This window comes from Anomaloglossus baeobatrachus, chromosome 3 (genome assembly GCF_048569485.1).
Source record: "Anomaloglossus baeobatrachus isolate aAnoBae1 chromosome 3, aAnoBae1.hap1, whole genome shotgun sequence".
Taxonomy (NCBI): domain Eukaryota; kingdom Metazoa; phylum Chordata; class Amphibia; order Anura; family Aromobatidae; genus Anomaloglossus; species Anomaloglossus baeobatrachus.
The window spans coordinates 439,773,494-439,790,846 of record NC_134355.1 but is presented as its reverse complement, the minus strand read 5'-3'; the positions used below and the strand labels follow the sequence as shown (position 1 = coordinate 439,790,846).

General features: G+C 40.7%; 1 protein-coding gene across 1 annotated transcript in view; it reads left to right on the top strand.

The window, feature by feature from the left end:
• Positions 1-17,353, top strand: part of LOC142297264 (uncharacterized) — a 280,648-nt gene that overhangs the window by 151,948 nt on the left and 111,347 nt on the right. The window contains exons 58-63 of the mRNA XM_075341519.1: positions 5,581-5,700; positions 6,826-6,945; positions 8,004-8,123; positions 8,384-8,503; positions 9,316-9,435; positions 9,853-9,972. Of these exons, the coding sequence (XP_075197634.1) occupies positions 5,581-5,700; positions 6,826-6,945; positions 8,004-8,123; positions 8,384-8,503; positions 9,316-9,435; positions 9,853-9,972 (720 nt within the window). The remainder of the gene's footprint in view (positions 1-5,580; positions 5,701-6,825; positions 6,946-8,003; positions 8,124-8,383; positions 8,504-9,315; positions 9,436-9,852; positions 9,973-17,353) is intronic.

Here is a 17,353-nt window from a genome sequence, read left to right as displayed (position 1 = left end):
AATGATAACCCAGATTGGCAAATAAGGGCGTTACCTTAGTAGATGTACTTTGCGAGTTATTGTAGGAGAACTCCACTAGAGGAAAGAACTCCAACCAGTTGTCCTGCAAGTGGCTAATATAACAACATAGGTACTGCTCCAGAGTTTGATTGGTTCTTTCCATCTGCCCATTAGTCTGAGAATGATATGCTGAAGATAAACAGACATTTACGTCTAGCGCAGAACAGAGTCCCTTTCAGAACTTTGATGTTAACTGCACTCCCTTGTCTGAGATGATTTCATCTGGAACTCCATGCAGCCAGAATACATTCTGAATAACCAGATCCACCGTTTGTTTAGCTAACGAAAGACCCGTACAAAGAATAAAGTGAGCAGCCTTAGTTAAGCAATCCACTATCACCAGGATACAATTCTTCCCCCAGAGGTAGGCAATTCTACTATAAAGTCCATTAAAATTGATCCCCAAGGGTGAGAAGGAACAGATAGTAGTTGCAGCAATCCAGTGGTTTACACATGAGGAGTCTTAAAACCGACACATACCTCACATGAGAGAACATAGTTCCTCACATCCTTCGGGTAAGTAGGCCATCAAAAGAAATGGCTCAGGAATTCCTGTCTCTTTTGTACACCCCTGTGAAAGGCTAACTTGGAGTCATGGACAAGAATTGAGGGCCTGCAATCTTACGACCTCCAGGACGTATATACGTTGATCGCGAACCCACACATCGTCCTTGATGACTAAGTCCACCTCATCCGCTGGGTTAGTGAGAAATGAATTGTTGTAGTCTTCCATAAATCCATATTCTGTATGACTCAGATGAAGTTGGCATCTGACAGAATGGTCTTAGACAGGGCCACAGGTATGGAATTCGTAGCATGGATTCGGGACAATGCATCCGCTTTCCAATTATGAGAACCTGGGTGGTAAGAAATTACAAAGTTAAATTGATTCAGGAATAGACTTCAATGAACCTGACGGGGAGACAGACATCTAGCAGATCTGAGAAACTCCAAGTTGTGATGATCCGGGAGCACAATGACTTGTTGAGCAGCTCCCTGCAGATGATGCCTCCACTCCTTCAACACAGTGATAATTGCCAGAAGCTCCTTTTCGCCAACATCATAATTCTTCTCTGCAAAAGAAAGTCTACGAAAGAAAAAAAGCACATGGATGTAACAAACCGTTCTCTCATCTAAAAGCTGTCTTCATCCCCAGGGCGAATACGGATTAAAATATGTGCAACCACGAAGATCTAATTTGAGAAAATTTTAGCGTGCCATACTCTCTCCAGCAATTCTGGAATCAAAGGCAAAGGATAACTGTTTCGGACGGTTAGCTTGTTGAGTTCTCAATAATCAATACAGGGCTTAAGGGTTCCATCCTTCTTTTTTACAACAAAGATAGGTGCCCCTGCCGGTGACAAGAAGGCTTGAATGAATACCTTGGCCAGGTTTCAACAATATACTCGTTCAAGGTCCGCAGCTCCAGGTAGACATTTTTTAAAGGAATTGCAGCAACCGGAAGCAGTTTGATTGGACAATCAATGTCTGTGGAGAGGAAGCAGATCTGCTTTCTTATTATCAATATCAGAGAATTCATTATTAACAGATGGTAAAAAAAGATACAGTAGCTTAGTAGTACTCTCTGGATCTAGAGGTTTTGACTGACTCACCACTGAAACACTCCTTGGTGGGAAAGAAATCTCCTTCGTCTCCCAATTAATATTCGGATTCTGAGACTGCAGCCAGGGAATTCCTAGAATCAGAGGAAAATGTTGAAGAAATTAACATAAAGAAAAGCACTTCGCAATGATCGGATTCCAGAAAAATCTCCAGAGGTCCTGTCTCCTGATCCACTTTACCTCAAACTAGAGGGGAACCATCCACCGGCTCCATGGCAATGGGGGTGGTCCTAGGTAGAATCTTTATGCCATGTTCATTGGCGAAGTTGCTCCTGCAACAGAGTCTACCATTCCAGCACTGGAGATCCATTTTCCTGACAGCAAGCTCTTAATAAGAATGAAAAAAGAAGAAAAAATGCCAGCTTACCAAGTAGATTCAATGAATAGGCTGTTATTCCATATAGATGCTCAGCAACGGATAAATGGCAGGAGCTCTTGCCAACAATTGATATAGAAGAAGGATAGATCCAGTGAGCCAAATTTGTGATGAATAAAAAATCTTTTTCTTTATTTCAAATGTAGATTAAAAAATCTTTTCAATAGCAGCATCATTTTCATCTCTGCCTGTATATGTATTATGCTGCTATTGAAAAGATTTTATTAATCTACATTTGAAATAAAGAAAAAGATTTTTTATTCATCACAAATTTGGCTCCCTGGATCTATCCTTCTCTTAATAAGAAGGGAGCAATGTGAATCTCTTTCCTTCTGTACCTTAGAAGAGGGAGACACCGACAGGGAAGAAAAAACTGCATTTAAAGAACAACCGGACCCAGAAATATCAGACTCAACATCCAGATATCCACACTCCCTTACAGTGGCTAGAACCATGTGGGGTCGCTTGGGACAGTTAATATGGAAATGATCTGATTGGCTGCAGTAGAAACACAAACTCTCATGGAGGCGCAGTTTCCGGCGTTCAATACTCCTACGCCTCTGCAGTGAAGCATGGGAACAGGTTCCACTTCCCATTAGCATTTGCCTGCAGATTCTTTAGGAGGAAGAGGAAAATTAGACACACGACTTTATTTTGCCAATCTCTCTTGTCTATGTTGAGTAATACATATATTAATGGTCACACAATGCTGGATAAAAGCTTCTAACTCTTGAGGAGTCTGCAATTGTCTCTCTCATTCTGAATCGCACTAGATAGTCCCCTCCTAAAAATGGTCAATTACGCATAACAGTCCCAAATTGTATCCACCATCAGCCATCTAAATTCCATAGTTAATTCAATAACAAAGTGCTTACCTTGGCACAAAGAAAGCAAAGCGGTTTCAGCTGTGGAGTGGGGATTTGAATCATCAAACATTAAAGACATTGCAGCTAAAAAAATCGTCTAAGTTGTTTAAACGAGGATCGCAAGTCTTGATTATTGGATTAGTCTAGGAAAGTGCTTGTGAGTTAAGTAACATGATTATGCATAGCACCTTAAACTCCCTGACAGACATTCTGTCGCTTATCCATGTTATGTAAAGCAGGATGGTGCTCCATCTCATATATGCATCTCTACAACAAAGTTCCTCCTGTCAAAGAAGAACAAGGTGCTCAAGGACTGGCCAGTCCAGTCACCAGACATGAACATCATTGAGCATGTTTGGAATAGAACGAAATAAGAAGCTTGGAAGACAAAACCAAAGAATCTAGATGAACTCTGGGAGACATGTAAGACTACATTCTTTGCTATTCCTGATGACTTCATCAATAAATTGTATGAATCATTGTTGAACCGCATGGATGCAGTCCTTCAAGCTCATGGAAGTCACACAAAATATATGGCTCTCTAGCACCACAACTTCATTCACCAATGTTATGCAACATATCTTTGTATTAGAAGTTAATTATTTGTTTGAATTTCACATTACTTTCTGTGGGCGACAAAACTTTTGTTTTGCCAAAATCTGACCTTTCTGTGTTCATTAAATGATCAATATTTCAGCTTTGAAGCAACTTTATTTTCATAACCTAAACCAAATCTGGGAGGATTTTCAAAAGAGTAATTTCAAAAGAGTAATTTATAAAACCAATGGATGAATTTAAAGTCAGGTTATAAGCTTTTATGTCGTGACGCCACTTGCGGGTTGCGGTTAAGGTGATGGAACCGCCGTTACACAGTTTCTCACCACCTGGGGCTGTTGTTAATGGCAGCCTGTATGTTAGGCCCTCTGCAAGTAGGGCCGGGGCCCCAGAAGGATAGATGAAGTTCAGCGCAGAAAGAAGGGGGACCAAACGATGGGGATGCAGTGCAACTGGTGTTTACTCATAATGAAAGTAATGCTGGTTCACTGAGGACGGCTGGTTTCAACCCCTGGGTTCCTTTCGTCCCATTGGCGGTGGTAACCTGGTGGCTTCTTTCCCCTGCACCACTCACTGGTTGGTGGAAGCCCGTGGCTTGGAGCGTCTGGGGGTCCCCTTCTGTTTGATGTTTAGTCTCTAGTCCGTACGGCAGGTAGTGTGAACCCTGTAGGGTCGGTGGTCTATCCCGGTCCCTGGTTCTCTGATTACTGCTGGTGCCCCCGAATACTTGGGTCACTGAGGTCCTGGATGGTCCCCTCACTGTGCAGGTATTTGCCAGGTAGCCTGAAGTGTTCGCCTGACCTAGGGCCCTGTGCCCTGTCGGTGCTATGGTTCCAAGGGTACCTCGTCGTACCCTCCCTGGTAACGACTCTCCTTCACCAGCTAGGTCACTGCTACACAACCCCGTCTGAAAACACGTCCGGCTCCTCCTACTGTCACTACAGACTGACCCACTGTCTCACTACTCCTCCCCCACCCCGATTGTTGGCTAGTGGAGTTGATCGGCTCCACCCCTGGGTGGCCATCCATTGGGTCCCAAACTAGTCAGTCATCCCTGATTGGGAGAGGGAAACTGGGGATGTTTATGTGTTTTGATGTTACCAGCACGGGTCTTCCAGGTCCCTGGGGGTAGGCCCTGCATCTTTGACAGGATGCAGTACCTTGTAGTGCGCTGACAGGTTCAGGGGCGCTACAATTGCTCCACCCTAGTCTCAGTCGTCATTATTCCAGCAGGTTCCTTAATTATGTAGCTACTCTGGAATCTGATAGCATGGAATAAAACAAACACAGACAAGGGTTAGGTAAAACGTGAATGTCCAGAAATTAAATGCAGGAGTGCTACCAGCACTACTACGTGAATATCCAGAAATTAAATGTAGGAGTGCTACCAGCTCTATTACGTGGATGTCCAGAGTTTTATATGCAGAACTGCGCAGCAAACAAATGTTCACCAGTGTACTTAGGGCTGACTAAGTCCCACACAAGTCCAAGACACAGCCTGTGCAGATAGAGCCCTGGATTAAGCACACTGATGATTAAGCAAAGAATAAAAGTTCTAACAGACTAAAGAAATACAATGGTACAAGAGCTCTTCTCTTGCAGGGAGGGAACTACAGCCTGGATCAGAGTCATGCATTGTAAGCTGCAGGCAGCTGGGCAGTAATGAGGCACAGCATAGAACTACAAGCGACAGCAGGGAGTCCAGGAGCAAGCTAAGGGTAGCTCAGGAGCCAGCTAGCACAACATACTCAGGCAAAGAATAAATGCTAGACTGGGACTTATAAGCAGAGCAGGCAGGAGGTTCAAGGGCAAAACGAGGCAACAGATTCCATCTTGGAGGAGGACAAGCAGACTCAACAAGTTCCATGGAAAACCCGGAACCTTACAGGATGTTTCTTTCATACTTGCAGTAGATTTCTATGTATTTTATCAATAACATGAGATTCTGTGTCAGATGCTTTTTAATATTTGATTTGGAATTCAATATGTTAATGTTTGGATGCTTCTATTTTTCAATTATTTATCATTGTATATGGATGAATATGTTACCATAATCACATCTACCGCTTCTGTTAACTGTAAAGCGTTTTATATTGATTAGGAGATGGGATCCACTGTGAGGATATTGATGAATGTAAGACCAATAATATCTGCTCACCTAATGCAACCTGCATTAACACAATAGGAAGCTTCACCTGTACTTGTAAGGATGGATTTATTGGTAAGTCCTAATTTGCCGAGCATTAATTCTAATGTGTACATTTCTTTATCTGTAGTTAATCCTGTAGTGAGTCTTAAGTTCAGTACAATGAGATCCCAACAGAAACACAGAATATACAATGTTAGTGACCACACATCATATATACAGAGAATATGCCTGATAACATGAACCTAGCTTTTCTTGTCATATATCACATCTTATAGACAGGTAAGGCCATGGTTTTATTAACATCTACCTCTAATGTAGCAGATGTAGCATGGTATCACAAGCCCCAATCCCCAATACCAGAACACCTTGAAACATAAAATGACACAGACATTAGACATTGTAGACTGAATAAGCCACAATGTTTATTGCTGAGGTTACCCAATCAGTAACTGACATAAATAAATGCCAATAAACATTTAGTCAATAAAGAGTTAAATTAACCAAGCCATGAAGCAATCACCAAGTGCCTCCAGCATAGCTGGGTGATATACCCCCCTTCAACAAACATTGTGAAGAAAAATATAAAAAATAGTGGCGGGCGGGCGCTGATCTTCCTCTTCTTTCCCCCAGACTGGCATGAATCTCCCTCAGCATCAGGGATTTATCCTCAGACTCCTCTTCTCAACGATTTTTACTGCCCAATCAGGGACATCTGTAAGAGAAAACGTCTGTGTGCTACCAAGGGTTAAAATTAGACCCTGCCCATTACTGGGGCACTGCTGACCCCTCTGAACCACCAATAAAATACGGTTCCAAAAATCTGCCCAGCTACCAGTACAAGCAAGTAATATTAAACATCTCATATTATACATAATCCAGTAGCCATTATAAAGAGAACAAAGTTAATAGAATAAGTGAACAAGTAAGAATAAAGATCCATTAGAAATTAATAACAACGACACCCAAACTACAGGCTCCATGTGGCCGTGATACCATGTGTCCCCTTAGTCTAAAGCCCCAAAGGAGCCCGGACTTTCTTTTATCCAAACACATATTGCACATAATATAGTATGATGTAGAAAGCTGTAAATGGACAGTAACACATAGAAGGCTTTGAGAAGGTCATGTAGGTGTCAAGTTACAGTTTTTTACATCTATATATCCTCAGTTTACTGTGATGCATTTTATATTGATCAGGTAATGGGACCCACTGTGAGGATATTAATGAATGTGAGACCAATAATATCTGCCCACCTAATGCAGCCTGCACTAACACTATAGGAAGTTTCACCTGTGCTTGTAATGATGGATTCTCAGGTGAGCAAATGAGTTGATCATATTGAATAAATATTTTGCCATGAATTCAGCATTGCCATGTTATTCTTAATATGTCAGTCAGTGTATGCAGAAGGTTCTCTTTCATTTTCCCATTAGAGGAAAACCTGAGTCATTATACTTGGAAAAAAATGATTTTATGGCTCCGTGTGTTATCAACTCTGCTTTTATGTACCCACAAAAATGGAGGATAGTGACAGAAATAATCTCAGAGTCCAAATGAAAATCTTTTGGACTGTTTTTCACTTTATAGTGAAGGGACGCTTTAGGGGTGTATCTGTATCCTGTTTTTAGGAAAAAGAGGTAATCCTTAGACTGAGTGCTCAGCGTAGACCACTGTATCAGATGTATCCTAGAGTAACTCTAATGTGACGTCCTCAGTTATCTATAAAGCATTTTTATTGCTTAAGATATGGATCCCATTGTGAGGATATTAATAAATATGAGACCAATAAAATCTGTTCACAAAATGCAACCTTCTCTAACACAATAGGAAGTTTCACCTGTGCTTGTAATGATAGATTCTCAGGTGAAGTCTGATTTGGCATTGATCCCTATTGTTACCTTTCTTTAATCCCTTCCCGCCATTGTAAGTGCAGGCAAGTCCTACTTTGCAATGCATTCCTCCATGTACGATTGCAGATGAGAGCTCATCTTAAAAAAATAGCTAAACTCCGGTTGTCACAGCCAGTGCCTGCACTGTTTGTCGCTGTTTAACCGGTAGTGATCACAGTATGTAGAAGGTCAAGTTAAAAGTGACGCTACCAGAGGGACTCAATGGTTTACATGACAGCAGGAGTTGAAATAATGACCTCCTAGTCTGTCAGGTACAGTTGACTGTTAGACCATGCAAAGAGCATGATCTGAACGGTAATCTGGCAGCGTAGCACAATTAGATCTAATCCATTGCATCGCCAACTTATTCCTTCTGACTGAGAGGATAATATCTTATAGTGTATATTTCAGTAGTAAATATCTTGATATCTTCCTACCTCCATCTTAGATCCTCTGTCAACTGTGAAACATTTCATATTTATTAGGTAATGGGACCCACTGTGATGATATTAATGAATGTCTGACCCCTAATATCTGCTCACCTCATGCAACCTGCACTAACACAATAGGAAATTACACCTGCACTTGTAAGGATGGATTCTCAGGTGAGCAAATGAGTTTATTACTTTATATTACCTTTTTGATATAATAGTCATTTCCATATAATCAGTCAGTAAGAGATTCTAGTAGATTTTTCTGTAAACTGCTCATAAGAAGAAGACTTGTGGTAGATACTTTGTAATTAGAGATAAGCAAATCTCTATGCAGATTAATATCATGTTATGTAGAATAATATATTTCCATTATCACATCTACTTCTAAAGTTATATACTCAGCTAATTGTAAAATATTTAATATTAATTAGGTAATGGGTCCCACTGTGATGATATTAATGAGTGCCTGACCCATAATAACTGTTCATCTAATGCAACCTGCACTAACACAATAGGAAGTTTCATCTGTGCTTGTAATGATGGCTTCTCAGGTGAGTTCTGACTTGGCATTGATTCCAATCTTTACCTCCACTTTTTTTGCCCCCTAATGACCAGCTAACTTTTTTTGTGTTTGCATTTTACTTTCTTTTTTCCAAGACCCATACTTTTTTTTATCCTTTTTCTGGTGGAGCCCCATGAGGGCTTCTATTTTGAAGGACAAGTTGTAGTTTTGAAAAAAAATCGTTCACTTTACTATATGATATAACAAAAGAAGAAAAAAATTCTAAGTGATGTGAAATTGTGGGTAAAAGCCTCAATTCCGCCATTTGTTTTTAACGTTTTGCTTTTATGACATTCAATTTACAATAACAGTGACCTGGCAGTGTGATCCTCCAAATCTGCTCAGTTACGACAATAACAAACTTATGTAGGTTTTATTTATAATTTAGTGTTAAAAGAAAAAATCTATTTAAAAGAAAACAAAATTGATTTGTGTTCTTCTTTTTCTGAGACCGGCAACTTTTTTATTTTTTCAATTCATGGAAAAGTAAAAAGACGTGATTATTTTTTATCTTATTTTGATCACTTAATTGCTTATACTATATACTGCAGTAATTCAGAATATTGTGTAATTGTCATAATATCCCCTTGGAGCACCCTGATGAATTAACTGTATTTGAAAGTGGAGTCTATTACACTGTGATCAATGCAAGAAGGATCTTGACAAAAATGTTTACTATGTGTATTATCTGTATAATATATAAATTATTAATAAAACACAGTGTCTTCAATTTAAGTAAAAGTAATATAGTAATTTAATTGTTATACTTAGTGTAATGAATTGTGTTCTTTTTTTTCCTAGGCAATGGATTTGACTGTGAGGCGCTGACAGCCTGTACGGATGACAGAAACTGTTCTTCCAATGCAGTGTGTAGTAACAGAACAGGAGAATACTTATGTACATGTAATGATGGATACCAAGGTAATAAAGATAATAATAAAGATGTCTGTATATGCAATCATTCACAGGACATCATCTCCATCACTATCTCCAGTAACAATGACAAACAGTCATGGACACATTCATATCTAATATCACACTGACCCATGTTCTGAATATTAATGATATATAAGGTTGTCAGATACAATACTGTATGTGCATAATTTGATACATTGATTTGACCTGTAGTATTTTCTTCTCAATTATTAACATAAGGTGACTGATTTGTATTTGGGACATTTATTATCATTAGTAATGACTAAAAGGCTTTGACTGCAGTTTTTCCTATGGAAAACAGAACCAGCCATTGATGCTTTATGACCATATTGCAAGACAACTGTGGATGAGCTCTTAATCTCAGGCTTCAATGCTTACTAATCATTTTTGTATTGTGATCAGGTAATGGGTCATATTGTTCTGATATTGATGAATGTGGAGGAAAGAACAACTGTTCATCTAACGCCTCCTGTAATAACACAGAGGGAAGTTATACCTGTACATGTAACCCTGGATTCACAGGTAAGCACAATACATCACCAATACTTGACGGTAATGGAAGTAAATGGTTCATGTTTATTAAGGCTACACTGGAGAATATGTAATCTGTATTATCTACGAACTAATGATGAGTGAGCATGCTTGCATCTGATTGATACTTGATTGAGCATCATGCAGCTCGGGTACGCTCAGTACTTGGCCTAGTATTGCGGGTGCTCAGATGTGTCATTCATGAAGATCCAATACAAAGATCCATCTCCCTTCAGTGAATGATGGGAACCGACATCCCAGTGAGAATCGATTGTAGTCTATGAATGGTCTTCACTGGGGGTAAATACAATGTTGTTCGGATACGGTGTTTAAAAAAAAAAAAAACAATCCTGCTCACCCTCTTCCGGAAATGCCTTATTTATAGCTGGATGTATGAGCAGAGAGCTGAAGTGCCCAATAATTGATTTCCAGTATATTTGTCAGTCAAGTCGAGCCCATCAGAGCTTCCAACCAACTTCACTGGAGTAAAGAGCACTTGAACACTTTAGTGCTCGCTCATCATTAGTTGCTAGAGGGTTGTCTTTAGGGATCCAGGCAATCTGATGTGTAACAATTAAGTACATATTCTGGAATCTGATAGTGTGAAATAAAACAAGCAAACAAACAGACAAGGGTTAGGCAAATACTCTGTATTAACTAATTATAGACATAAAGTCTAAGTACACAGAGAACAGAAGGCAACTACCAAAATTAAATGCAAGTGCAACAGCACTATTAAATGAATGTCTAGAAATAATTAAGGGTGCTCTCCAGAAATTAATTGCAGGAGTGCTACCAGCATTACTACGTGAATATACAGAAATTAAATGTAGTAGTGCTACCAGCACTATTATGTGAATGTCCAGAGTTTTATATGCAGATGTGCTCAGCGATCAAATGTTCACCAGTGTACTTCGGGCTGACTAAGCCCTGCACAAGTCCAGCACAAGTCAAGCAGAGAATAAAAGTTCTTACAGAACAAGGAAATACAGCAATACAAGAGCTCTTGTTCTTAAAGTCTTGCAGGGAGGGAACTACAGCCTGGATTAGGGTCATGCACCATAGGCTGCAGGCAGCTGGGCAGTAACTAGGCAAAGTACAGAATTATAAGCGACAACAGGGAGTCAAGAAGCAAGCCAAGGGTTGTTCAGGAACCAGCTAGCACAAAATACTCAGGCAAGGGGTAAATGCTTGAGCGGGACTTACATTACTCCCACCTTAGAAGTGGCCTCAGGACGATTCTGGACCGGGTTTCCCAGGATATTTGTGATGGAAGTGAGCAATCTTTTGAGGAGCACAATTGTTACTCACAGGCTCCTATGTTTTCCTCAGGCAGATATCCCTGGCACTTAATGAGGTACTGAAGCCAATTCCTACGGATCCTGGAGTCCAAAATCTTATTCACAACAAATTGTTTTTGCCCATCCACCAACACCGGTTGAGGAGGAGGCGCAATACGGCCCTGAAAGGTATTTGGGGACACAGGTCTTAATAAGGAGATATGGAACACTGGATGTACCTTCATGGTCCTTAGTAACTTCAGGCGACAGGCGATGCAGCTCACAATACCAGAGATCTTGAAAGGACCGATGAACTTCTACCCCAATTTCTGTGAAGGGACATTCAAATTCTTAGTGGATAACCACACTGCGTCTCCTACCTTAAACATGGGTGCAGGTCTCTGGAACCTATCAGCCGATTTCTTGTATCTCTACTGTGCTGTAGACAGCAATGCCATCAGATGTTCCAGATTTTGCTTCATAACTGCCAACCTCTCACCCACTGCTGGCAACGGAACATCAGTCAGAGATCTGGGCAAAAAAATAGAATGATAACCCAGATTGGAAAACAAGGGCGTTACCTTAGTAGATGTACTTTGCGAGTTATTGTAGGAGAACTCCACTAGAGGAAAGAACTACAACCAGTTGTCCTGCAAGTGGCTAATATAACAACATAGGTACTGTTCCAGAGTTTGATTGGTTCGTTGCGTCTGCCCATTAGTCTGAGGATGATATGCTGCAGATAAACAGACATTTACGTCTAGCGCAGAACAGAATCCCTTCCAGAACTTTGATGTTAACTGCACTCCCTTGTCTGAGATGATTTCACCTGGAACTCCATGCAGCCAGAATACATTCTGAATAACCAGATCCACTGTTTCTTTAGCTGAAGGAAGACCCGTACAAAGACTAAAGTGAGCAGCCTTAGTTAAGCAATCCACTATCACCAGGATAGAATTCTTCGAAATTCTTCGAAACTGAACCCCAAGGGCAAGAAGGAACAGATAGTAGTTGCAGCAATCTAGAAGATTACACACGAGGAGTCTTAAAGCCGGAACATACCTCACATGACTTGTTCAGCAGCTCCCTGCAGATGATGCCTCCACTCCTTCAACACAGTGATAATTGCCAGAAGCTTCTTTTCACCAACATCATAATTCTTCTCTGCAAAAGAAAGTCTACGAGAGAAAAAAGCACATGGATGTAACAAACCGTTCTCTCTTATTCTCTGCAAGAGGATAGCCACCAGTGCACAATCTTATGCGTCCACTTCCACAATGACAGGATGTGCCGGATCAGGATGGATCAATACCAGACGTGAAATGGATTTTAAAACAATCAAAGGCCTCTTGAGCTTGTGCTGACCACACGAAGGTCCTCTACTTCTTAGTCAGTTCAGTGATGGGTCGCACAAGCTCAGAAAAATTTTGGATAAACAGTGTATAGAAACTAGCGAACCTGGTGAAACGTTGGACCTCTTTGACACTCTTAGGTAACAGCCAATCAAAAATTGCCTGGATCTTACTTTTCTTCATGTTTAGTCTCTGTGCATATATGACATAACCTAGCAATTGGATCTCCATGCAATGAAACTCACATTTCTCGGTCTTGAATTACACATGATTATCTTTAAGGCATCTTAATATCGTCTTCACGTGCTCCTGATGCTCCTGTAGCGAATCAGAAAAAATTCAAAATATCGTCTAGATAGATTACAACAAAAGGATCTAGTAGGTCTCTTAAAATGTCATTGGATAAATGTTGAAAGGTTGCAGGAGCATTACAGAGACCAAAGGGCATCACAAGAGACTCAGTGTCCATAACGACATCTAAAAGCTGTCTTCATCCCCAGGCCGAATACAGATTAAAATATGTGCACCACCAAGATTTAATTTTGAGAAAATTTTAGCGTGCCGTACTCTCTCCAGCAATTCTGGAATCAAAGGCAAAGGATAACTGTTTCGGACGGTTAGCTTGTTGAGTTCTCAATAATCAATACAGGGCTTAAGGGTTCCATCCTTCTTTTTTACAACAAAGATAGGTGCCCCTGCCGGTGACAAGAAGGCTTGAATGAATACCTTGGCCAGGTTTCAACAATATACTCTTTCAAGGTCCGCAGCTCCAGGTAGACATTTTTGAAAGGAATTACAGCAACCGGAAGCAGTTTGATTGGACAATCATAATGTCTGTGGAGAGGAAGCAGATCTGCTTTCTTATTATCAATATCAGAGAAGTCATTATTAACAGATGGTAAAAAAAGATACAGTAGGTTAGTAGTATTCTCTGGATCCAGAGGTTTTGACTGACTCACCACTGAAACACTCCTTGGCGGGAAAGAGATCTCCTTGGTCTCCCAATTGATATTCGGATTCTGAGACTGCAGCCAGGGAATTCCTAGAATCAGAGGAAAATGTTGAAGAAATTAACATAAAGTAAAGCACCTCCCATTGATCGGATTCCAGAAAAATCTCCAGAGGCCCTCTCTCCTGATCCACTTTACCCCATACTAGAGGGGAACCATCCACCGGCTCCATGGCAATGGGGGTGGCCCTAGGTAGAATCTTTATACCATGTTCATTGGCAAAGGTGAGGTCCATAAATTTGCTCCTGCAACAGAGTATACCATTGCAACACTGGAGATCCATTTTCCTCACAGCAATGAATAGGCTGTTATTCCATATAGATGCTCAGCAACGGATAAATGGCAGGAGCTCTTGCCAACAATTGATATAGAAGAAGGATAGATCCAGTGAGCCAAATTTGTGATAAATAAAAAATCTTTTTCTTTATTTCAAATGTAGATTAAAAAATCTTTTCAATAGCAGCATCATTTTCATCTCTGCCTGTATATGTATTATGCTGCTATTGAAAAGATTTTATTAATCTACATTTGAAATAAAGAAAAAGATCTTTTATTCATCACAAATTTGGCTCCCTGGATCTATCCTTCTCTTAATGAGAAGGGAGCAATGTGAATCTCTTTCCTTCTGTACCTTAGAAGAGAGAGACACTGACAGGGAATAAAAAAAAACTGCATTTAAAGAAGAACCGAATCGAGAAATATCAGACTCAACATCCAGATCTTCATACTCCCTTACAGTGGCTAGAACCACGCGGGGTCGCTCGGGACAGTGAATACGGAAAGGATCTGATTGGCTGCAGTAGAAACACAAACTCTCATGGAGGCGATGTTCCCGGCGTTCAATACTCCCACGCCTCTGCAGTGAAGCTTGGGAACAGGTTCCACTTCCTATTAGGATTTGCCTGCAGATTCTTTAGGAGGAAGAGGAAAATTAGACACACGACTTTATTTTGCCAATCTTTCTTGTCTATGTTTAGTAATACATATATTAATGGTCACACAATGCTTGATAAATGCTTGTAACTCTTAAGACTCTGCAATTGGCTCTCTCATTCTGAATCGCACTAGACAGTCCCCTCCTAAAAATGGTCAATTACGCATAACAGTCCCAAATTGTACCCACCATCAGCCATCTAAATTCCATAGTTAATTCAATAACAAAGTGCTTACCTTAGCATAAAGAAAGCAAAGCGGTTTCAGCTGTGGAGCGGTGATTTGAATCAAACATTAAAGACATTGTAGCTAAAAAAATCATCTAAGTTGTTTAAACAAGGATCGCAAGTCTCGATCATTGGATTAACCTAGGCAAGTGCTTGTGAGGTAAGTAACATGATTTTTATCCATCGCTTATCCATGTTATGTAAATAAAACCTTATAACCTGACTTTAAATTCATCCATTGGTTTTATAAATTACTCTTTTGAAAGCGGAGATCTCCCCAGATTTGGTTTAGCTTATGAAAATAAAGTTGCTTCAAAGCTGAAATATTGATCATTTTATAAACACAGAAAGGTCAGATTTTGGAAGACAAAAGTTTTGTCTCCTTGTCATACAATACACCCAATCCTAGTTTACATCCTCTCCTGTGCTCACTAAATGATCAGTTAATTAGTGGGTGTGTATAAAAAGAAACCCAGTACCCCAGACCTTCACTGGAACTGCAACTTGACCTCTGACAACATGCCAAAAATCCACCCTGCAACCAAAGCCTTTATTATTAAGAGGCTGAAGACCAGATCCACTGCAGAGGTAACTGGCACTTTTAATATGTCTCAGCTTCAAGTAGAAAGAATTAAAAAAAGATTTGAAGAGACTGGAGATGTTTTTGACAAGCCCATGTCTGGCAGACCCCGGAATACAACTGCTCAGGAGGAACGTTTGTTGGTTAGAAAATCCAAAGCCAGCCCCTCTTCCACTGCAGCAAAGCTTCAACAGGCTTAGTCACCTCAAGTCCCTGTGTCAACTAGAACAGTTTGTAAGATTCTGTCTCGAAATGTCCTCCATGGTCGAATCAGTGCCCAGAAGCCAGCACTAAACAAAAGGCAATTAAAAAACCGTTTGGCATTTGCCAAGTCCCACAGCCTGCTAAACAGATGAAGGCTGGAAAAGTAGCAGAACAGAATCTTTAGTTGAATTACACCACAGCTGCTGCTAATATTGAAGGAGTCTTACTGGAGCCTGCATGGATCCAAAATACACCCAGAAAACAGTTAAGTTTGGTGGTGGAAAGATCATGGTCTGGGGTTACATTCAGTATGGGGGTGTGCAAAATATTTGCAAGGTGGAAGGCAATATCAATAGCCTAAAATATCAAGAAGTATTAGCTACCTATAACATTCAAAGTCATAAAATGGGTCAAATTCTGCAGCAGGATGGTGCTCCATCTCATACATCCATCTCTAGAACAAAGTTCCTCCTGTCAAAGAAGAACAAGGTGCTCAAGGACTGGCCAGCCCAGTCACCAGACATGAACATCATTGAGCATGTTTGGAATAGAATGAAAGAGGAAGCTTGGAAGACAAAACCAAAGAATCTAGATGAACTCTGGGAGGCATGTAAGACTACATTCTTTGCTATTCCTGATGACTTCATCAATAAATTGTATGAATCATTGTTGAACCGCATGGATGCAGTCCTTTAAGCTCATGGCAGTCACACAAAGTATTAAATATGGCTCTGCTAGCACCACAACTTCATTCACCAATGTTATGCAACATGTCTTTGTATTAGAAGTTAATTATTTGTTTGAATTTCACATTACTTTCTGTGGGCGACAAAACTTTTGTCTTGCCAAAATCTGACCTTTCTGTGTTCATTAAATTATCAATATTTCAGCTGTGCATCAACTTTTTTTTAATACCTAAACCAAATTTGGGAGGGTTTCAGCTTTCAAAAGAGTAATTTATAAAACCAAATTTAAATTGAATTTGAATTTAAAGTCAGGTTATAAGCTTTTATGTCGTGACGCCACTTGCGGGTTGCGGTTATGGTGATGGAACCGCCGCTGCACAGTTTCTCTCCATCTGGGGCTGTTGTTAATGGCAGCCTGGATGTTAGGCCCTCTGCAAGTAGGGCCGGGGCCCCAGGGGGATAGATGATGAAGTTCAGCGCAGAAAGAAGGTGGACCAAATGATGGGGATGCAGTGCAACTGGTGTTTACTCACAGTGGTGGTAATGCTAGTTCACTGAGGACGGCTGGTTTCAACCCCTGGGTTCCTTTCGTCCCATTGGCGGTGGTAACCTGGTGGCTTCTTTCCCCTGCACCACTCACTGGTTGCTGGAAGCCCGTGGCTTGGAGCATCTGGGGGTCCTCTTCTGTTTGACGTTTAGTCTCTAGTCCGTACGGCGGACAGTGTAAACCCTGTAGGGTCGGTTGTCTATCCCGGTCCCTGGTTCTCTGATTACTGCTGGTGCCCCCGGATTCTTGTGTCAGTGAGGTCCTGGATGGTCCCCTCACTGTGCAGGTATTTGCCCGGTAGCCTGAAGCGTTAGCCCAGGGGTCTCAAACTCAGCTGGGTGTATGGGCCGCACACAGAAAAAAAATAATTTGAGGGGCCGCATTCTTTTCAGGACAAAGTGACATTGGTAGTGGTACCATATATATACATATATAACGCACACATTTTTTTTGTAAGTAATACAGTTTTATTTACAATAAGCACTGCATAGTAATTTTGGCCAACATCTTGTAGTAATGAGCCCCATCCTGTTCCCCATTCTGTAAAAATGTG